Genomic DNA, 24,595 nt, shown 5'->3' with positions numbered 1-24,595 from the left:
AAATGTCCCAAGATATTTAAAACTTGGAACCAAAGGGAGCAGCACATTTTGGATTTTAATATTACACTCGTCTCTACCATTCAAAGTCATATAAGCTGTTTTACTTCTGCTAATCTTCATGCCCCTTTCTTCCAAAACTTTTTTTCCAAGCTTCCAGTTTCTTCTCAGCCTTGGTTTGGGAAAGTGTTCACACAGCACAATATCATTTGCAAATAGAATATTCCACAGAGCTTTACACTTCACGTCACACACCAACACGTCCATTATCAGGTCAAACAAATAAGGGCTAAGGACTGAACTGTGATGCAAACCAACATTAACGAAGAACCCTTCTGTAGTGCCCACACTACTCTTAACTTGGGTCTCTGCTCCCTTGTACATTTCTTTGATGAGCCTAATGAGCCTAACATATTTTTCTGGAACATTCTTTTCCCTCAAACATCTCCATTTCTCTTTCCTTGGTACCCTATCATACTCCTTTTCTAGATCTATGAACCCAGGTACAAATCTTCCTGCATTTCCCTGTGCCTTTTTATCAGCTGTTTTAGAGCAAAGATAGCATCAGTTGTACTCCTTCCTAGCAAAAAGCCAAATCGTTCCTCTCCAATCTCAGATTCCTGCCTAATCCTTTCTCCAAATTTCTTCCAAATCTTCATAGTATGGGACAATAACTTTATACCTCTAATTTCTGCAATTTTTTACATTCCCTTTACCTTTAAAGATTGGCACCAGAATGCTCTTCCTCTATTCATCTGGAATCTTCTCCTGCTGCCAGAGTTTCTTCGTAGGGTCCCAGAGGATATCAATTCCCTCCTTACCCAAACTTCTCCAAGCCTCAACCAGAATCTGATCAGTGCCTACTGCTTTCCCCATTTTCATTTTCCTAAGCACACTTTCCACTTCTTCTCTGCTAATATCTTGCACCATTCCTTCATTTGCCTCTCCATTCTCATATAAAGTTCTGGAGTTTTCTTCATTCGATAAATTCCTAAAATATTCTTTCCATCTTTCCTTGACCTTTTCATAATCTTGTAATACCACTCCTTTATCATATTTAATTGGTTTAATAGAGGTAAAATAAAAATTAAAAATGAATATATTTATGTTTAAGTTTTACTTTTGGATATCTGATTCTATTTATATTTTAGCAAATTTAAAATTATATATTTATAAATATTAATAAATATTATTAAATATAAATATTTTATATACATAATTGTGTATATATACACAAAAAATGCGTATTGTAAACATTTTGGGATTTGCCTATAAACCAAACAATAATGTTAAGTAGGGGGTAAGTAAAGAGGACCACAATTAATAAATATTCTGATTTTTATTGATTTTGACATTAAAACAATAAAAATTATATAACTTCAAGATTTATTGTAGTTTGATTCCTGTAAAATATTTTTAATTCTTGACAAAAACACCTTTTATTGAATCTTAGAGTAAAATAATTTTTTTGTTTTATATGATCAGGATTAGATATAAAACACTAAAAGTTATTTATTTTAAGATTGAATAAAAGATTATTCCCAATTTGTCAGACTGGTACTGTATTTTTCCATATTACTTTATTATTGTATTTTACTACCAGGGTGCCTACGACAATATCTTTATATTTAAGTGCATATTCACTGTTGCAGTAAAATATATGTCAATATACAATATATTTTTTAAAAAACATACAATATTATAATTTAATACATTTTCTTCTCTGGAGATTTTCTGCTAACTTGCAGCTAATTTTTCAAGAGGTCCAGTGACTGATTTCAGTTTGTGGACTGACACCAGTCATATGACTTGTAGTTTGAGTAGTACTGGTTTAAAAGGGTTTTTATATTTGTTATAAAATGTATGTATTTGATATCAAATTTTTTAAAAGAATTTTTAAAATCCTATTCAGTTAAAAATAATTATTAACAATTAATAAACAGATTGTTTCACATATCTTGGCCAGGCAATGCATGGTACTCAATCGGGTTTTAAAAAGTTCCACAGTGCTTTTTTGATAATCCACTGTGACCTTGTCAAAGATTCATCAAACAATTCCTTTCTATCACTAAGTATTGTTCCCTGTTACTGCACATTTTTACAGTTAAGCCAAGATTTATGAAACAAACATTAATATGTGTATTTTTCATATGTAATAATTAATGAGATGTTTTCATTGATCAATAGGCTTCCTTGCTCATTTGTTACTCATGCCCTTTTGGGATCATACTTAGTACAGTCAGAATTAGGAGATTATGATGCAGATGAACATGTTGATAACTACCTCACTGATTTCCGTTTTGCCCCTAATCAAACTCCTGAATTAGAAGAAAAAGTTATGGAGTTACATAAACAACATAAGTAAGTATCAAATTTTTTAATATAGATAATTCAAAGACATTTAAAAATCTTCTTGGGCTGATTTGTAATAACATATAGTATCATATGTACTATATTTCAAAAAGTTTGTTACTACTTTGTTAAGTATTCTTTATAATCATTATAATAATATAACTTATTTTGAATAATTTTATTAGAATATGGCATTGTATATGATGTATATAAAATTTTGTTTAATTTGTATACTCTGATATTTTATTATTCTCAAACATAACATATTATATATAAACATTTTTATTCCAAATTCAGATATTTGAAATATCTATAATTTAAAGCTATACTAAATACTAGAAAGCTGTTTTAATTTGAAAAGTCATAACTTTTAAAAAAATTAATTATTCTTATACTGCTTATTTTTTACAACAATTATAATTTTGGTAAATTTGAAGATTTTTGGAAAAGATGAGATACAATATATCATATATGATTAATGCATTGATAAAATAAAAATATTCTTTCTAATGTTTAAAATTAGAGAAAATACTAATAATAAATATTATTTTTTCTAGAGAATTATATTAGAGAATAATTAATCTTATTAATTATTATTATTATTATAATTAATAAGTCGTCAGATCAGTTTCAGGTTCCATTATGAGCTCTTCAATGCTCTTTATTTCTCAGATGTGATTTTTGTTACTCCTTTAGCTACTTGAGACTTCTTGATTAATAATAATAAATATTATTATTATTATTTTCTCTAATTTTAAACATTAGAAAGAATATATTATAGTAATAATTTGTAATGTATAATATCTCAACAAAAATTTATTTATATGCAAAAATGTATCAAAATTAACATTTGCAACAAATTTATATTTATTTTATTAATATTAAATTAATCAGTATATATTATACATGGTATCATATCAGTAAGTATAATTATTGTACATAAATAAGTCATAAGAAATTTCTTATATATTTGTATATCATGTACTGTACAGTGGGTGATCGATTAATGAACATAATCCATTCCAAGACTTTGTTTACTATCTGAATTGTTTGGAACCGATTATTGATATACCATAAGTTTTTATGGGAATTTGATTAATTCATTCTGGAGACTCCAAAAAAATAAAAAATATATACTTTCTTACTACATTTATTTATATGCAATAATAAAAATACATATATACACAGTCTTGCATTTTTATTAGTCATGTTTTTTCTGTTTATGGGGGTTAAAGAATCTGTCTAATGTCGATTGCTTTTCTCTCTTCTTTAGGATTTTTCAGAAATAATTAATAGCATTGTAATTGTAGAGATCCCTAAGCCTATTAACCTCAACCTGGTTTGGATGCCATTCTAAGACTGTTGTTCTGACATCCTCCCACTTCAAAAGATCTTTAATAGCAGATATCGACATTAATCTTCTTTTTCAGAAGAAAACATATCTTACCGAGTTTCTTGGTGTTCTTCATTCAAGAGTTCTTGGCATTCTTCTGTTGTCAGATCAGTTTTAGGTTCCATTATGAGCTCTTCAATGCTCTTTATTTCTCAGATGTGATTTTTGTTACTCCTTTAGCTGCTTGAGTCTTCTTGATCAATCTTATCTAAGAAAGATACAGTATAAACTATGGCCTACTGTAGACCAGTTCAAGCCATACTGCTTGGCAACATCAGACATCTTCTTCCGTTGCTATTATGCTCTCACTTTTTGAAAATAAAAACTGATGCAAAACTCAATGAGTGTCCGCCCAAAAGTCTTGCGAATACTATAAAAGAATTTTTTTTGTCAGAAAAATAAAAAGCTGGAATTACGAGAGAGTTTCAAATTTCGGAGGAATACTATCCAATTAGTATATACTGGGTTGAGTGTCGATGTCGACATCTCCCGCAATCCGAAAAGTTTCTAGTTGTTGCCTGAAGACAAGGGAAGACCAATCGGTATTCGTTATTTTTTGTCGCTTCTTCTTGTGTTTGTTCTGTGAGGTGTTTGTTGTTAGAACATAAAAATCTTTCGCGAAAATGTTCATTATCTGATTTGTTCATTAACAGATCACCCAGCAAAAAACATGTAAGTGATCAATATTTACAAAAATGTGTGTGTGTAAAAAATTGCAAATTGTTAAGTTTTGCTAAAGAAATGAAAGTTTATACTAAAACAAAAAAATTCTTAAACTAATTTAAAAGTTTTTATTTTACATTTCACTATTTTACTTTATTTGGTCATAAATACTAAGATTGTTTTAATATAGTATTATTGTTTCAATTTTATTTGTTTTTACAGAGAGGCACTTCCAAATACATTATATTCTGTAAACCAAATTCTTTTGGAACTTTGGAGCCTAAACATTATTTTTGGAAATAACAGTATTTGAGAGTTTGGTGGGGTTAATGTAATGAATTTGGTATTTTATGGATTATGAAATCCCTGAGGATAGAGCACTTGCTATGAATGCACTTGGTTTATAGGATATGCTGCCTTTGGAAGTGTTTCTCTGAATAAAACAATGTGTTGTAATAGGAAATAAATATATTAATATACTTCTCTAAAGTAACACAGGAAAATAACTGCATACATAAACTGATAGATCTAATATATTCACTCACCACAGTGGTTTGTTTAAAAACAGTACTCACATCCAAAACCAATAACCAGTGCAAAAACTTCCAAAAAGCAAACGTTTTCGTAGCTGCATTTAGTGTGTTAATACATAGAGCCTATACCCATTTTTCAACCACCCATTATCTACATAAGGAATTATCCTACATTAAGAACATAGCTAAACAGCACGGTTACGGCAGCATCATAAGTAAATTATGTAACCGACACAGTCGTCAACAAAACACTCCGGAAGTTGAGAAAAAAGCAAAGAGGGATAGTAATGAGGAAACCATTGAGAGAATCCTGATATCGTATAACCCACAGCTAAAAGGAGTATACAACACAGTGGCAAAGAAAAAAAGGATTAAAGATTGCATACAGAAGAAACCCTTCCATATATGCTATATTAAGGAATGGGAAAGACAGCTCTGACCTGAATAGACTCCCGGGTGTATATAGCATTCCTTTGAAAGATGAGAGATGGGATAGGAATTTACTTTACATCGGTTCCATCAAGCGGCCTTTAGATATTAGAATAAAAGAGCACAAGTCCGATATCACATGTAACAAATATACAACAGCTTTGTCCACATATGCCACAAACCCGGACATAATACCATTTTTTGAGAAATGCAAATTATCCGAACCACCCAACATCAAGAACATTTAAGAACATTAGAAGCAATCGAAATTTTTAAGGCAGATTGCGACGCAGGATGCATTAATTTTAAAGAAGAAAAGAACCTCTCCACAGCATGGCAGTGCTTATTGGAGGATGAATCGGGACTGAAACAATAGTATACTCATAAATAAAAGATATTTTATTATGACATGCACTCAACGTGATCCCATTGGCCAAATATATTTTTTCAAAGCGGCTCGTGAATTACTTCCTTTTAAAAATTATTTGGAAGGAAAGCACATTATAAGTTTTTAAAAAACCTTTGAATCCAGCTTCAATGGAAAGAAATAAATAAGCCTGACAAAGATCCCAGAAGGGGAATCAAAAACATTTGTTTTATGGAAGTTTTTGCACTGGTTATTGGTTTTGGATGTGAGTACTGATAGATCTATTAATCTAATCTAATACAGTGGAACCCCAGTTAACGAATGCCCTGGTTAATGACCAAATTGGTTAACAAACTTTTATTTTGCAAAAATTTTGTCTCGGATAATGGATGAAATTTAGATAATGAACTTAATGGTTTTTTGTGTCAAATTTTAGTTGCTGTAATGATGGATACTACATTTTCTTACATTTTCATCAAAGAAAACCTACTGTATTTTACAAATAAAGTCACAAAAATTTTGGAGGCTAGAATGGATAAATTGTATTTGCATTAATTCCTATGGGAAAAATTGCTTTGGTTAATGAATGGAGTCGTGGAACAGATTAAGTTCGTAAACTGAGGTTCCACTGTATATTACATGACCTGATTAAGAACTGACTAGTACTTTTATTCAATAGTTGACAATTTCCAAAGATCTGTCATCTAATAGTTTCCATTTTTCATTATAGGATAGATTTGTGATCCTCTCTTACACTAATCTACACTAACAAAACAAAACAGAGGTAAATGTACATTTGATAGGCACAGGTCATATGTATGAAAATATGAACCATATTTATGTTGTATCCTTTATATGTCATGTTAGCGTACTTGTGAGGTGTCACTGGTTACTGTAATAGTCAGTTAAACTGATCAAATTATTTTCTTACATACAGAAAAACAGGGCAAATTCATTTCAGATTGAGGTGTATTTTACTATTCTTCAGTATCTTCCTATACATTAAAAATACCATTTAGTATACCTAGATGCTAATACCCAGTAAAAGTGGATATATTTTAAACAAAACAAACATTCTCTTCTATTTTAAATGGGCATCTTTATGTTAGAAGAAACTTAAATAAAATTGAATGTATATTTTACAAAATAGAACACAACAGAAGATGCCATTTAAAATGAAAGAAAATGGTTTTGTTTAAAATACATTTGAGTTTGCATAAGTTGACTCCCCTCCTGAAAAAAATGAGTTCACACCACATACTGTAATGTCACAGCAGAATTTGATTTAGCATTTTTTTTACCTTTCATTCATGCATTATTTGCAGCAAGTGTTTCACATTTCTGTTAGAAATGAGTATCTGAAACCTAACAATGCTTACACTGAAGGAAAATTACAAACTTGCATGTGAATTTGAATGTAATAAAACTTTGCAAGCTTTCTTTCTGTTTGTTTCACTTTAAAATTTTTATTTTTTTCTTAACCATCTATGTCTGTTCTGGTGTATAAAAGCTAAACATATTTTTGTTACATCAATTCCAAATTATACGTGAATAAAATTTGCATTTTAGTTAGGCTTTTAAGTATTTTCTTCAGAACATGAAAATATCTCATTGTAAATATGCAGAAATGTAATTTATTGCTTATTGGAATATTACTAGTCTGTAATCTAGTGCTTATTCATCATTTATAAATTTTATTTTTTTAGAGGTCAAACTCCAGCAGAAGCTGAGCTTCACTATTTAGAAAATGCTAAAAAATTAGCAATGTATGGGGTTGATTTACATCAAGCAAAAGATTCTGAAGGTGTAGATATTATGCTTGGAGTTTGTGCTTCTGGTTTACTTGTGTATAGGGATAGATTAAGAATTAACCGGTTTGCTTGGCCAAAAATTTTGAAGATATCTTACAAACGAAATAATTTTTACATCAAAATTCGCCCTGGAGAGGTGAGTAGTAGTTAAAGTAATTTATTGAGTAAATAAATTTAAAATTTGAACAAAGTAAATTTATGTAGAAATAAAATAGATAAATGATGGTTTGATAATCTTTAAGTCTATATTTTTTCTTTATTTTAATCTAAAGTTTTTCATATTTATGAATAGATTAATTTTTCTATTAAAAATGTGTTTAGCCTTCTAAGCATGTATTTTGCATTCATACTAGATCTGTTTTCACAAAATTAAATTAATATATTGACTGAAAAATATTTTCTTGTTACATAAATATTAGTTACAATTAATTCTTAAATATATTTAATTTTGAAAATCTGGATTTATAATAAATGAAGCTATTCAATTTTAATAAGAAATGTTATTGATCTTTCCTTGAATCAGCTTCAGTTAACAAAATGTTTAGAATGGAATATAAAAAATATACTGTATATTTTTTATATTCCATTCTAGTCTAGTCTGCATAAGTCATCACCCGGATAACTCAACACACTTCAATTATGTAGTCAGTTTTTGTGGTTCTGGCCGACTTACATAGGCATTAATGTTGTTAATGTTAAAATAAACTCTGTTTATTCGACGTCGGTTAACTTGTCACCACTGGATAAATCAAAATACTTTTTCTGTTTCACACTTTTTAGAATTCTGATAAGTCGACTCCCCCTGAAAAATGAGTTCACACCACACAGCTTATTGTACGGTGTGAACTCATTTTTTCAGGAGGAGAGTTGACTTATCAGACGTCTAAAAAGTGTGAAACAGAAAAAGTATGTTGATTTATCCAGTGGTGACGAGTTAAACGATGTCGAGTAAACTGAGTTTTTTTTAACATTAATAACATTAATCCTATGTAAGTCGGCTGGGACCACAGAAAACTGACTAATTAACCTATGGTGTCGAGTTATCCGGATGAAGACTTATGCAGACTTGACTGTATATAGAAATATGTATCTAAGTTATATATTTTATATTTGTAATGCATAAAGCAATATAATTTTGCTTATAATTTATCCTGAATCTTATCTAATTTGATAATTTCTTATAAATATATAAATTTTCTATATTAAAGCCAAATGATTGCTGAATTATATCAAGCTATATTTATGTAAGTATAGTCTGATATAATTTGGCAATTGTTTGAATTTAATATATAACTAGCAGGTTTGGATGTTTAAATTTTCTGTAGTTTAATAATTCTTCTTTTATATACACCTGTTAAAACTACAGTAGACCCCCCCCTATAACACGGTAGATACGTTCTGTGTTATATGAATCCGTGTTGTACGAGTCACTTAAATACATGAGCCAACCACAGCCCGGCACATGGGCTGTGATTGGCTTATGTATTTAAGTGACTTGTACAACACGGATTCATATAACACAGAACGTATCTACTGTGTTATAGGGGGGTCTACTGTATAGCATCTTTAGCTCTTAAACAATTCTGATAAAGCACTTATAATAATATTTCTTTGATTTAAGATTTCTTGGCTTTAAATTTTTGATGATTTTTTAAAATAAAATAATAAATTATTTATAACAATTGATTTATGTATGATGCAATTGAATAGAACACTATTCAATGATTACCATTAATTTTGACTTAATCATTTTATTTCTCATCTAAATATATTTTTATATATAAAAAATATGAATATTAATTTAACAAATTAAGTATTTAACAATTTATTACATACATAATAAAGTAAATTATAAATGACATTATTGTAATATATTGTAATGGATAAGTGGTCAATTATGCAAACTATTACTTTAAACAGTTTATTATGGTAGCATACTATGTATATATGTATAACAGTAAAATGATATGTGTGTTCAGAAATTGCATCAGTTATAGTTTGGCTAGAATAATTATTATGGAAACAATCTTAATTTTGGCTAATAAAACCAACCAGAGACTAACAAAAATTTTGTTATATCTGTCTTTATGTTGCTCAAGGGGTGGTTTCCTTATTGTGAGAAAATAGTTGTCTGAAGAGGGATGTGGTTTCCCATCTGAAATGCATTGCAATAAAAGATATTTTTAGAGGTTGATTAAATGGTCTTGGTTTTTTTAAAGATTGATATAACAAAAGAGATGTGACAAAATTATTAATAGTCTTTGGCTGGTTTTATTAACCAAAAATAAGTATAGTTTGACTGTTAATATTTGTGATAATCACCACAAATAATTTTTCTTTATAGCCAAATGATTGCTAGATTAGATCAGACTGTATTACTGCTGCTATTAAATATTAAGTAATTTGAATTATAATTAAATTAATATTTATTAATTAATTTAGAAGGTTCTGGTAGAAAAGAATTGGTCTTGAGCAGGACTCAAACCTACAGCTGCCACTTACTGTGTGGCTGTGTTGCCAATTATGCTATCTGGATCTTTGTCTAATCTTTGCTTCTAGAACTATTAATTTACAAGTAACCATACTGTATGTGGTGTAACTGGCAATGCATCTGCATGGTAAGCGACACTTATGGGTTTGAGTTCTGCTTTGGGCCAATTTTTTTCTTCCAGAACCTTCTAAATTAATTAATAAATATTAATTTAATTATAATTAATAAATTTAATAAGATATGGTGTCTAATGCCTACCTCTAGGCCAAATTACTTAGTACTTAATAGTAGTAGTAATATAGCCTGATCTAATCAGGCAATAATTTGACTTTGACATATAACTTCAGACTTATGGATGCATATATTAATAATTTTTATTTTATTTACAAGTTGAAAAGTTTTAAAATTCATGCCATTATAAATGCCATGAAAAATAAAATATAACAAAATAACAACAAAAACATCATTTTTCATAATATAAATAAACATCTCTAAGCCTGATGAGTATATAATAAATTACCAACAATCGCCTAAAAATTGGGCTATAAATTGGCAAATTAAATGATAGATATAAAGTAAATTTGTTACTAGAGGTAGATGTTAGGCACCATCTCTTATCTAAGTTAATAATTATAATTTTAAGTAAATATTAAATAAATTTAGAACCTTCCGGAATAAAAGAACTAACCCGGGCCGGGGCTTTAACTAGCCAATTTATAGCCTGATTTTTAGGTGATCATTGGTAATTTATTATCATTTTTCATCTTTTAGCATAAAATAAAGTACAATTATAAGTTATATAAATTAACTTTAAAGGCTATTTTCTGATGTTAATGTATACAAATTAGTATAGTCCCAATTATGATTGGAGTCAGGCCTGTGCATACAATTTTTGAAAAAAAATGTTATTTTTTATAACTTTTTTTTTTTTTTGAAGTTTTTAGGCCCTTATATATAAACTAGTAGCCTGGAATGCCCCCTAGTGGGCGTTCTGGCAGCAGCGGTGTCATTCCTTGGTATAAAAAATAAATTCATATTAGAAATAAAAATAATAATATACTGAATTTCTCATGGCGTACCCTACTAAAACGCAGTTAGAAATGCAAAAAAACTGCATCTAAAATAGTACAGTAGAAGCCAAGTTCTTCAGGGTAATCCTTAACTCCCCCATGGGAGAAATTTTAAAAAATCCTTTCTTAATGTGCATTCTCGTGGCATACCCTACTAAAACGCAGTCAAAAATGCAAAAAATTGCATTTATTGTATTGTTATGCAAAAAACTGAATTTATTGTTAATTAAAATAATAGCTAGGGGTGCCCCTAGTGGCCATTTTTGGCATACTCTGACAGAGAATGCCCAGTTTTTCAGTTTTATATAGTAGATATTCTAAAAAGAAAGAAAGATAGGAAAGTGTGCAGATTGAGAGAACTAACCAACCAGACCTAACTTGTTATACTGGGTTACCCAAAGCCACCAAGGAAAAGAAGGCAACAGTGGGCAATCCATTGATAATAGTTTTCAGCAATCTGGAAAATAATTTTTTAGATAGAAATATCTCAACACCCATATCAACGTCAGCCTTTCTATGGACGTCAGATCCTCCATAGAAAGGCTGACGTTGATATCGTTTTAACCATGTGAATTTTCTACTTACTGTTTGTTTTTTCGTGAAGTTTATCTTCATGTATTTTTAGCTGTTACTTCTGTGATTGGTGTAAAAAATGGATTAAAACATAGACTTGAAAATGTATATTTTCTTCATTGTCTTAACTTCGATAATATAGTAGACTAGGCAGGAACTGAATGGCTACAAAATAAATATAAATTATATACAATATACAGTTTAATTTTAATTTTTTAAATTCATCTCAAATGGGAGAGTGGGGTCAAGCTCCAAAGCTTTCTTTGTTTGAACAGCCTTGATTGAAATCATTAAAAAGTTTTTCTGAATTATAAATTCTAAATATTCCTAAGGATGAATTTATTGCAAATGAAATACAATATTTTTTTAATATAGTTTTTATCTTTTCTCTTTATTTTAGCACTAATGGATCACAATTAACATCATTGTGATGCTGGTCTATATGTTCCCCTGTACGTTCACAAAATTTTTATTTCAAACAAACTATAAACGCTATACAGACATATGTATGAATAATAATCATCATACAGCAAAAGGATAAAGAATCTCACATGCTGATCAATAATCTGTCAGCCAACCACTAGACAAAAAAGGTCTTAACCCAAACCAGTTGGCATTATACATCAGGGAACCAATGTTTCCTGCCAAATTTTTTGGTTGGGACTTACAAGTTTAGCCTTGGAATTTACTACAAAAGCTTGTTAATTGATTTGCTAACATTTCTGTGAACCATCAATCATAAAAGTAATTGTATGGATTGTATTAACTTTTAGTCAAAATTTATAAAATATATGTATTATTTTAGTATATTTTACTATGAATTACTACTGCTATACTATATTAAAATATATTACTATGTTATATATTACATATATAGTAAAACTTCTAAATCTCAAATATGGACTAAAAAATAGCTAGTTTGACTTATGAAGAGTTTTACATGTGGAAGTATATGAAAAAATTTTTTATTCAAATGCAAAGTACAAAGCAGTGGAATAAGGGATGTAACTTTGTGATATATTTAAGCCCATCATATTTTATTTAAATTATTATTAGAACAATATATGAGGCTGTAATAATGATTTAAATAAATATCATAAATTTAGGTCTATAACATAACTATCTGTATACAGCCATCTACACTACTCTGAATTTATTGAAAAATCAAATTTCACATCATACAACACATCAAATTTTAGGTCTGGTGGATTTTACTAAACTGACAACTTGCTCATGAACAAAGGTAACATTGCTTGATAAAGTGACTAATTGAATAATCAAGTCATTGACATTGCTCATTTCATTTGATATCGACTGTCATTAGCTGCTTATGCAGATGTATTAAAACCACTACTAAGCAGTGTGCCAAAAGATTCATGGAACTTGATAGGTTGGTCAGAATCTGCTGAGTTTGACTAGTTTGACTTAAGGAAGGACAATGTTGAGACATAAAATTTTTTTCCACTTTAGAAGTAGAAAATACATTATATAGGGTGTTTTCCAGGACCAACAATTCAGTTCGATTTGAGGAAGAGATGATTTGAAATTAGAGGTTTTACTGTATATAAATATTACTAGTATTGATTATATTTTATTATAGTAGTAGTAAAACTTTTTAAATTTTTTCCGATGTTGTTTATAAACTTGAATTTAATATACAGTTTGGCCTAAAACTAAATATGTTACCATCATGAATATTTTAATAATTAGAGTTAATGAAGTAAAAATAAATAAATTGAAAACTTGTAGAGATAAGGATCAACTTGGATCAAGATTCAAACATACAATTTTGTTTGCATACATATAATTTTGAAAACATATTACGATCTATTTATGCACCTTCTTTTGCACTCAATTGGCCTAACTTTTTGCCTTAGCATAGTTTAACAATTAATGTACTATACCAGAGGTGGGCAAACAAGAGTTCAGTGGAGCCGAAATGTAGGTTTTGCAAAATGCATGGGAGCCGCAGTTCTGTTACTTTCATGGCGGATAGTATGATAAGGATAGGGTGTCCCCATCTGGATCGAGAACTTGTTATAAAAGAATAGATTAGAAATGTCAATTTAATTTATTGTACCAACTTGGAAATTAATTACTAAATATTACATATATATAATTACATATTTTCATAAAATTGTGGAAATAAAATTGTAAAAATAATAATAAAAGCAGAAATTAACACTTTCAGCAAGAGCCACATGTAACTCAAAAAGAGCCGCATTTGCCCATGTCTATACTATACAAAGGTTGAAAGTTTATATTCCACTGAGGCTCAATTTTTTTTCTCTTAGACATTTTTAAGAAATTAATTAATTAAATGAATTCAAATTATTAAAATATTTTTAAAATTATGACACTGATCTATCTTAGATAAACTTGCATACTAAAATAATTAAATTCAATCTTAAAAGTAATCAAAATAATCCAGAAAACAACCTAATAGTATTTTGTATATTAACTTAATTATTAATATTGATTTCTATATATTACATATTATTCTGCAAAATGTTATATATGTATATCCATTTATCTAACTTAAAACATTAATGTCAAATGTTTATTATATTGATAAATGATAAATATTTTTCATTTTATTTGGATAATATAATATTATTATTATTATTATTATTCTAAAATAGTAAAAACTTAATTTTTAAAACTGAAATGTTTTTCTTTCTTATAGTTTGAACAATTTGAAAGTACAATAGGTTTTAAATTAGCTAATCATAGAGCAGCTAAAAAGCTTTGGAAAGTATGTGTAGAACATCATACATTTTTTAGGTAAGTTAGTTATAAAGCATAGTTTAATTAAATATTTAAGTCAGATAAGGAAACAGATAATGGAAAACATTGATAGAAACAGATGATAATGTCATTTTTCTGTGGAATTGATAGCTTCAAATTCTGTTACAGAGTCTAAATATTTATGAACATTATGAACATCATCAAGTATGTCATAATGAATACCGAACACAACAACATTAAGCAATCAAACACATTAAATATCTGGTATTGAGTATGACATACTTGATGATGATCATTAGAAATGGATGAAAATGTTTGTATCAATAAATATTTATTCCTTTTACAGGTTTTTGATATATTTATGTGTTTTCATTTCATATGATGAATTTCTGAAGTAAATGTGTTACAGTTTAATTTTGGAATAACTTGGAGACCCAAGAAGCCTTTTTCTCCAGTCCTTTTTACTCAATCATAAGTAAAGGCAAAAAGTTAAGCTGCTATAAAGACAAAACATTAACAGATATGATTTTCATTATTTATAAACTGCCAATTTCCAATAAAATTTCCATACATGAGTATTATCACTACAGAACAAACAATTTTTGACTTGTTAATTCTAAATCTGGAACTATCTTCTAAATGCTAAAATTCACACCTTCCTTTCACTTTCTAACATTTGTTATATTGATAAATGAGAAATATTTTTCATTTTATTTGGATAATATATTATTATTATTATTATTATTATTCTAAAATAGTAAAAACTTAATTTTTAAAACTGAAATGTTTTTCTTTCTTATAGTTTGAACTTTCTTATAGTTCTTTCTTATGTTTTTCTTTCTTATAGTAATTCACTGATTAAAATAAACATTTTTGGCTACTTTCAGTGGCCTGCATCAGGTTAAACATATTTCTATATCAGACATCTACAACAGATTTGAAGTTTGGAATAATGCCTTTTTTTTTTTTTTGACATAATGGTCTTTGAATTAAAATAAAACTATATTAATCTCTACATAAATATAGTATAACAAATTAAATGAATAATTACAAATAAAAATATGAAAATGCCAATAAATGATAAAACTGAAAAACTAAAAAATTAAATTATTTGGCAAGATGTAAATTGCTATTACTGCCTGTAATAATACATGCAGTAATTATTGGTTGCCACTATTTTTTTAAGGGGTTATGCACCTGAAAATGTTCATTTTTAGCCAGTGAGTTGCTAGAAAGTGAGGAAGGTGTGAATTTTAGCATTTAGAAGATAATTCCAGCTTTAGAATTAACAAGTTGAAATATGGCAATACCAGCCAATGTTTATAGAAAGAACATCTTAAACAATTTTTGTTTTTAGTTTTCTGTTTTTGTTTCTATTTTACATTATTTGTTTCTGTAGAGTGTGAAGATGACTAATAAACCAAAAACATTTGTATCTACATTTTGTTCATTATTTCAATTAAACAGTTCAATTGTGTTTATATTTATTTTAAAATGTTTGTTTGTTATGCTCTAACTTATTTCTCTTCATTTTATTTTAAATTTTTAAGTCACGTAGATTTCTTTTTTCATGATATTTCCTGATTTATAGCATGCATAATTTTTCAACATTATTTTTTATAAAGATGTTAGTATTAATTGATTCAAATTTCTTAAGTAAAATTATATTTATGTTGAGTATTTTACATGCAAATAAGTTTTATTGACATTAATCTAAACTAACATTATAATAATTATAATCTACTATAATAGCTCTTAAATTGATGAAATTTTTATATTTAATAGAAACAGAAATGTGATTAATTATTATTATGTTTTTGTATATTTTGCAACAAATGTACAAATAATAAAGTAATTAATAACATATGTTTATTAAGTATAATACTGAAAATATTAATATATTGCAAATATATAAAAGCTCAATTTTTATCAAAATTTAATTTATTTGTAAGACTTAGGTTGATGAAAATATTAAAGGAATTTTTTAGTAAATTGTACTGAAATTTTAATGTTAAGAATGTTATATTAATATAATATAACTGTAACAAAATTTATTATTAATTTTGTAATGGGATAAATTTAAAAATTTTTAAATTATTTATCATCAGTTAGAAAATATAATTTAAATGATTAATTTGCCATATTTATTTATTTAGATTAATGTCACCAGAGCCTACACCAAAGCCTAGACTATTCTTTCCTCGTTTTGGATCAAAATTCAGATACTCAGGTCGAACACAATATCAAACAAGATTGGCTAGTTCATTAATCGATCGACCTCCTCCACATTTTGAAAGGACATTAAGTAACAAGCGTTTCACATCTCGTAGCATGGATGGTGGTATGTTAAGAATGTCATCAGTAGTTTCTACATTGTAATTTATATTTAATTTAGGGAAACAATTAATATAAAATGTTAATTTACTTAATATATTCTATGGGTTTAATTATCATGTAGGAAATGAAAATTTATAGTTATTTGTAATTGTAATAATGTGATTGTGGGTGTAATTATTTTAGAGGCATGTCATTAAATAAAATGTTACTCCTTAAATTAATATGTAAATTGACCTGCATTTGCAAATATAGTACAATATGATAAATTTTTGTTATGCTTCCAATTAAACCTATCTGTTCTCTTTCCAGTTGGTAGTTACAGAAATGCAGAAATAATTGTGTATTTATTTCATTATCTTCAAATATTTATAGATTTGCTTTAATTCCATTTAAATCTTAAAAAATAATAAAATAATTGTGCAGATTAGAAGTGTAAATATTTAAAATTTTCCACTACTATATTTTACATGTATGATAATACTTTGCTATCAATATTTAATAATATAATTGTTTGTCATACTAATCATTTGCTATATAGCAAGTTTATCATTATACACTTTATTAATGTGATTTTTGATCTTGCAATTATTGATATGATGCCTTTTTAAAACTTTAGTTTTACAAATTAAAAAACTTTTTAATGAAAATTTACATCTTCAGAAAATATATCATATATTTTGAATTTTTAAAAAGATTGATATTATACATTTATATGTTTTATTTTAATGTCTTTATACAAATTTATATTGAAATATAATTTATAATGATTATGCATCATTGTTTACAATATGTAAGAGTTAGTATGTGAATATGATTTTAATTTTGTAATTTAATGAAAATTTGCAAGATAACAAAAGAAAATTGAATAAATACAACAGTAGTTAAATATAAGTAATTTATGCAAAAATCATAGCAAAATGAAACTAAGAAATTAAGCAAAATGTAACAATTAAAATAGAGGAAATAGATATTTTAATCATATATTTAATAACTGCTGCAAAAGTACATGCATATCTGTTGTAAATGTAAATGCAAATATTTGCAAAAGATTGAGCATTTGGATGTGTAAAGATTGAAATTTTCAAATTGTTTAATTGTTAGATATTGTTTTCTAAATTTTTCATTTATATTTTTATGGTAATTATATTTTTAATTTGTTTAAATATTCATTGACTGTTAAAAAGATGTATTTATCAATAATCTTACCAAAACATTTCTTTTATCACTTTTTAAATCCTAAATTTTGGCATTAAATTGTGAGATTCATAAATAAGTTTTGACACATGGCTGTCATTTGGATAATATCAATAATTAAATTTTAAAGCATTCTAAATTTTAAATTATACACAAACAATTTTTAGAATATTCTAATGATATAAATTATATTAATTTTTTTTAAATTAAAAGTTTGTTGCATTATCAATTTAAATCATTACAATAAATGTTCTAAGTAGGATCCCACCATTTTGAACTTTTGAACTTTTTATAATTTCACTTGTCACTAGGAAGTAAGATTGCATTGCATTATTACCTAATTTTTCTTAAGTAGGTTAAATTATGCAATGATTAATTTTTAGACAATTCTAAAGAATATAAATGATTATCATTTATACTATTGAAGTCAGTTGCATATATTTAATAAAATATTAAACTTCACTTAACATATTAATTCTGATATTAATATGTTAAGTGAAGCAATTTGTTGCTTTTATATTATAGTTTAAATACATAGCTGTAGTTACTGATATTAGACATTACTTGAATATACATGACTTATATACATATTGAATTAATTATTAATTTATATAAGTAAGAAATAATATAAAGCAGTGATTGTTTTTGTAACAATTCATTTTGTCCATAATATAATAATCCACATCTAATAATGTTTATAAAATACTGAGTTTTCTTTATACTTAGCAGTGCATCAGATAAGGGAGCAGTTCATTTAAGAGAGCACTCTTCCATGTTTCCTATTTATTCTCTTACGTTTTTATTTGTCTCTCATTAACAGAGCACCAGATAATAGAACAGTCTATTTAAATGAGTGCCATGTTGATAGATTTTTTTAGAGCAGAGCCCACATAAGAGACCACTATTCTAAGGAAGATTTATAAAGGTCTGTTCAATTTTATGATATATCATTGTCCAGGACACACTGTGACATGGCTTTCTACACTATGGTATTTGTTGAAATATGCCATATGATTAAAAGAAAACAAGTGGAGGAAGATGATGAGATTGAACCCTTGTTATGTCATCATCATTTATTTAAGGTTGTCTAAGTAGAGTATAAAAATATTTAGAAAAATTTTTTTATTAACTATAATGCATTTTATGAGATCAAAAAGATAACTGAAAAAGCAAGCTTCCAGTAATCGTATTAAAAAAGTACAAACTTCTTTAAATAAATTTGTTTAAGTTTACTGCAAGAATTAAGTTATTTATTTTTATATTGTACAGTACATTCCATTAGAGAACATTTAGAAATGTTGGAGCAATGGTGTTCAGATGTTTTCAGCTAGACCTCGTACCATATTTCTGGAAAGAAGTGAAAGTAATGTGATTGGTCAATATACTGTATTTACTGATTATTCAATAAAATGATAAAATTACTGACATAAGAATGGAAACCAATATGCAACTTACAGTAAAATTATGTGATAATGAATTTTAACATTTCTAAGTGTGTTACAAGTTATATTGTGCTTGTAAGACATGGACAAATGGAGAGATTTTGATATGTCCTGGGTAGTCTTGTTAATAGTCTGGGTAGTCTAGTGGATAAGGGAGCATGATGCAACAATCCTGAGAGTGTCATCTTAAGTGGGCTTATCTGTACCAACTATAAACAAAACATTCAAGTAAAACATAAACAATGATATTTATATTTATATTAAGAATTTTTTTTTACATTGATTGAAAATTAAAAACAAAAAATTTAAATGTTAATTACCATAGAAAATATCCTACTTATGTATTTCCCTCCCCATTTGATTCTCTTTTGTATTACATTATTTAAATTATAAATAGAAAAAGAATTAATTAAATATTATTTTATCTTTTATATTTACTCATAAACGTTATTTAATAACTATTAAGTATGTCATCTAACATTTATGTAAAAAAATTAAATGTAAAATTTTCATTTTATTTTTAACTGTGTACTTGGACATTACTCATTAGTAAGACTTTATACTGGTGTTTAAAGATTGGCACAATAATATGAGTTAGTTCAGAAAAAACAAAATTTTTTTATTATATCACCTGTAGTAATTCAGAAATTATTACTGAATTACTACAGGTGATATAATAAAAAAATTTTGTTTTTTCTGAACTAACTCATATTATTGTGCCAATCTTTAAACACCAGTATAAAGTCTTACTAATGAGTAATGTCCAAGTACACAGTTAAAAATAAAATTAGAAGTAAGGACAGTAAGGCATTTATAATTAGTAAAATTTTCAATTTATTTCATTATTTTCAAAATATTATCATTCAAATATAAATGGCAGAATCAAAAATAAACCAAAACCAAACTTTTGATATAACTTTTAATCACATTACTAATACAGAAGACCATGTTCAAAATAAACACCTTCTGTAGTTGAAAGATTATTTTAGTATCTAGTATGTAACTCATTCAGCATTATTTTCCTGGTTGGAATCATTGCAGTACTGTAACCTCTTTTGCTGATTTGAATTCTGTAGCCCTTCAGCAGAAATAACATTTTGGTAAAGACATGAAAGAGCAAGGTCTGGTGAGTAAGGAGGCTATGAATGTATAGCACAGATATTTGGTATTTGCTATGCCAGATATTTGCTAATTAGGAGAGACTGATATATTAGGATGTTGTCATGATGTAAACCCAGCTTTTTGATTCCAAAAATGAGGCTATTTTCATCTTACTGAGTCATGGAGGCAACCCAGAATATCAATGTAGGATTCCTTGTTAACAGGTCTATCATTGGAAAAACTTGTGATGCATAGGTCTTTCACATCAAAACAGTCTGCAATGAAGTGAAAAGTGTGCTATGACAATTGCACTCGAGGTAATGCCGAATAGACTTGAAGACTGTTTATTAAGTAGTACAAACATTGCATAACTATAACTACAGAAAGTATTTACTTTAAAAGTTGTCTTCTATAATTATAAATTTTACATACATACAAAAACTACATACTGTGGGTGTGTATATATCAACCTCAAAAGCCCATGTAATTGTCTAATTTTGGATATTCTAAAACATTGGATACTTTGGACGATGTCTTATGTGTTGTAAAATATGGTAAAAAAAAGGGGGGGACTGAAAAAATTGCCCTAGATCTTAGATATAAAGTTTGATCTCCCAAAGGCTAATGAATTTTCCTGTATTTAGGAAAACAGTTTTCAGTAGATTATTCCACAAGTAACCTTTATCTGGTCCAACTCTTGAATTAAAATTTTACTGTTTAATTAAACATATTATTAGTATTATTATTATTCATTATAGCTAAGCAGCTTCTACATATGTTCACATAGAAATATTTTTTAAAATAATATTTTAATGGCAAATTTTAATTGTAAATGACTTATTTAAAAATTTTTTTTTTCTTGATAAATAAAAGCGTGCATTCTAATTTTACATTTTTTCTTTTAAACAGAATACAGTAAAATATATTTGGGGCTAAATGCCAAAGGCACAGGTTGCCTTAAATTAAACATGTTAAATACTTTTTTCCTAAATATTCTATGCTGAAATGGTGTGCTTTTCATATGTTTTATTATATGCCTGTGTCTTATATGCCATTAAATATAATATATAATTGATTCATTTAAAATATGCTTAAAAAGTAGTTGATGATTCACATGGTAGCGATGAAAAGCTATTCTGGGTTAATATAATCAAAGTATATTTTAAATTATTATTTATAGGCAGGAGTCAGAGTCAGATCTAAAATTCTGTGAGTCAAAGTTGGAATTGGAGGCTTGGTCTACCAATTTCATAGTTCTACTCTAAAATCACAAAAAGCATCTTTAGAAAGCATGAAAAATCTATTTGCAATGTTGACATATCTGTCATTGCAAATTTTTTGAAACCACCAAAGACACATATACACATATCTTGCCTTTAGATCTTTCTACCATTCATTTGCTGTACAATGAATTTGTTACATGTAAGGCTAAGACATCAAGGCACTAAAACTCATATAAGCTATAATTTTCATAAGTACAATATTTATAAGATTTTTAGTGTCTAGATGTCCTAGCCTTAGTTTTATGTAATCAATTATTAATTTTTTTCTCCTTTCCATAATTTCACTTTGGTTTTATCATCCTAAAGATAAATTGGAGCCAAAACTTTCTGATATTAATTCAGCTGAAATAATTGAAATTATTATTATTTTTATAATATTTGGAATAATTTATTAACAGAAAACTATAAAAACTATACCAATTTAGCAGGAATTAAATTTACTTTAGATGTTTTCAGTCTACTTTGTAGACCATCTTCAGGATTTGTTATTTTTCAGAACAAATTCAAGGTATAAAACATAAATCGTTTGAAATTGAATGTGCAAAATAATTTTAAAAAGATTATTTACATATATTACAAATATGACAAATTAAAATAAAAACTATTAAAAACAAAAACCTTAATGTTTCCAGCAATAAAAACTATTTAATAATAACGTTTTCGACTGTTTTAAACAACCATCAATGCAATGTTAGGGCCACGACCAACAAACAAATGCTGAAACATCTAGAAAAGCTGGAAATCTACAAAGCCCACGTTAACACTGGTTGCATTAACCATAGGGACGCAGATGGTTTATCCACGGCATGGAAGTCATTTTACCGAAATGCATAACGTTCTTTCTTGTAATAGAAATATTTTTGCGGCAGTATTTTTGTTATTTTGTTTTTGTTTTTATTTTTATTCTTACTACGATATTTAGCGCATGCGCAGTTTTGTTAGTTTCTAATATACGACGGCATTTTTACTTTGGAATTATTTTTGAATTTTAAATATTTGTATTGCTTGGGTTCTATTTTTTCTGCATTCTTTTTTGTTTAAGTTCGTTTTAACTGATGATGGCTGTTTAAAACAGTCGAAAACGTTATTATTAAATAGTTTTTATTGCTGGAAACATTAAGGTTTTTGTTTTTAATAGTTTATTTTTCCAGTAGCTGATTTACTTATTAAAATAAAAATATAATATTTGCGATATATATTATTTTATATTCATTAATTATATTTATATGAATGTAAATAATGAATAAAAATAAATAAATGTTTATAAATCAAAAACCAAAGCAAATTCCATGTCAAAGAAAGTTTGTCTGCATCCCTACAGTTTAAATGTTCTCTCATAGCTTTTTGCTTAAATATTTCTATTCATTCTGCAATGAGTGCATGTGATGCAGAGCTGATCTTTTTAATAACTTTAGCCTCATTTTACAAAATTTCTGCACTTTGTTTTTGCAAAGTATGCTAGGGCTGTGTTCCTTTTATAATTCCAGTAATATATTTAGTTAACCGAAAATGTTTCTGACCTACTTTCATAGGCCTTCTTCAGTTCTCTTTCATTTAAGTTTGATGTTCCAACTAAAGAGGTTTTTTGGAAGTAGGTTGAAAATGTTTTTGGTTGATCAAATATATTGCTGGAGTTATACAAGGTGTACTACTTCCTTTGTTTGGTTACCTCTCCAGTTTTGTTGAATGATTTTTATAAGACTGTTGTTAAGATTATTCTGTGTATTCTATTTGTGTTCATAAATGCATTTCTCCATGTCTCACTAGTATAGTATGTATAATTAGGCCAACCATGTCTCCAATTTAGCAGGTATCTTGTAAATGCAATGTTGTATCTCTCTGGGATTTTATCCTTGTCATTTCTTAGGAGACTGTATAATGTGGGATTCCATTTGTAAACAATTCTTGATCTTTTTTTCCTAGCCAGTTCATTGAATGTTGGATTTTACAATGTTTACATTCTTAATGATGTTAAGTTCTTATTGAGTGTGTTCTTTATTCTGGACTAATGTGAGTGGATTAGATTAATAACCATCTTCCTACCATATCCATGGGTACATGCTATGTTCATGATTCTGTCAATTTCTGTTTCATAATCACTAGCCAATGTGCAGTGCATATGTACTGCATACATATTGGATCAATGCCCTCAAAGCAGCATGTTTGTAACAGGAGGATCATGTGAACATGCTGGGATAGAACAAAGAGTGGAAGGTCTATTTAACAAATACATTGATGTATATTTACTCAATCCTGATATGTATATTTTCTCAACATATCTTTAAGTGTTACTTTGTTGTTCGATCTTCAATGGAGGGTGTAATATGTTGTTAATGATGGAGTTGAAATAGTTATCAGCTCTGTTACCATTATTCCAAATGATCAGTATGTCATCATATATCCTTTGTATAAGATAAAATCATTTATAAAATTTGATACTATAGATTTTTCTAATTCTATACAACTAATTCACAAAGTGCCCCAGCTGCACACTGCCCGAAGGCACTCCACTCCACTATCTATATATTATTCCATCAAACATGAAAAAGGAATTGCAGACAAGGTTTACTGATTCATTGTCCTTTTGTAAATTTGAAAACTAGTAGCCCTTGGGATATTTAAATGCTAGGAATGAATGCACACATTTTTTGGTATGGAAATTCATATTTTGGTTTGTGATTTATAAAGATTTATTTTCTATTCATTAGTTATTATATTTTTATTTCAATTTGTTATGTTTATAATTGTTGTCAATATATATATATAGACAGACAATCTTCTTCAAATTATTTTGTTCATGCTCATTTGATT

General features: G+C 27.6%; 1 protein-coding gene across 2 annotated transcripts in view; it reads left to right on the top strand.

Moving 5' to 3' along the window:
* The window catches only part of cora (coracle), a 97,080-nt gene that overhangs the window by 43,865 nt on the left and 28,620 nt on the right, over positions 1 to 24,595 (top strand). For both annotated transcript variants that reach the window (XM_067287907.1, XM_067287906.1), the window contains exons 7-10: positions 2,185 to 2,358; positions 7,441 to 7,681; positions 14,366 to 14,463; positions 16,584 to 16,768. In XM_067287907.1, the coding sequence (XP_067144008.1) occupies positions 2,185 to 2,358; positions 7,441 to 7,681; positions 14,366 to 14,463; positions 16,584 to 16,768 (698 nt within the window). The remainder of the gene's footprint in view (positions 1 to 2,184; positions 2,359 to 7,440; positions 7,682 to 14,365; positions 14,464 to 16,583; positions 16,769 to 24,595) is intronic.

This window comes from Centruroides vittatus, unplaced genomic scaffold, assembly GCF_030686945.1.
Source record: "Centruroides vittatus isolate TY-2023 unplaced genomic scaffold, ASM3068694v2 scaffold_752, whole genome shotgun sequence".
Taxonomy (NCBI): Eukaryota; Metazoa; Arthropoda; class Arachnida; order Scorpiones; family Buthidae; genus Centruroides; species Centruroides vittatus.
The sequence above is the reverse complement of the archived record's forward strand: the minus strand, read 5'-3'. Positions and strand labels throughout refer to the sequence as shown.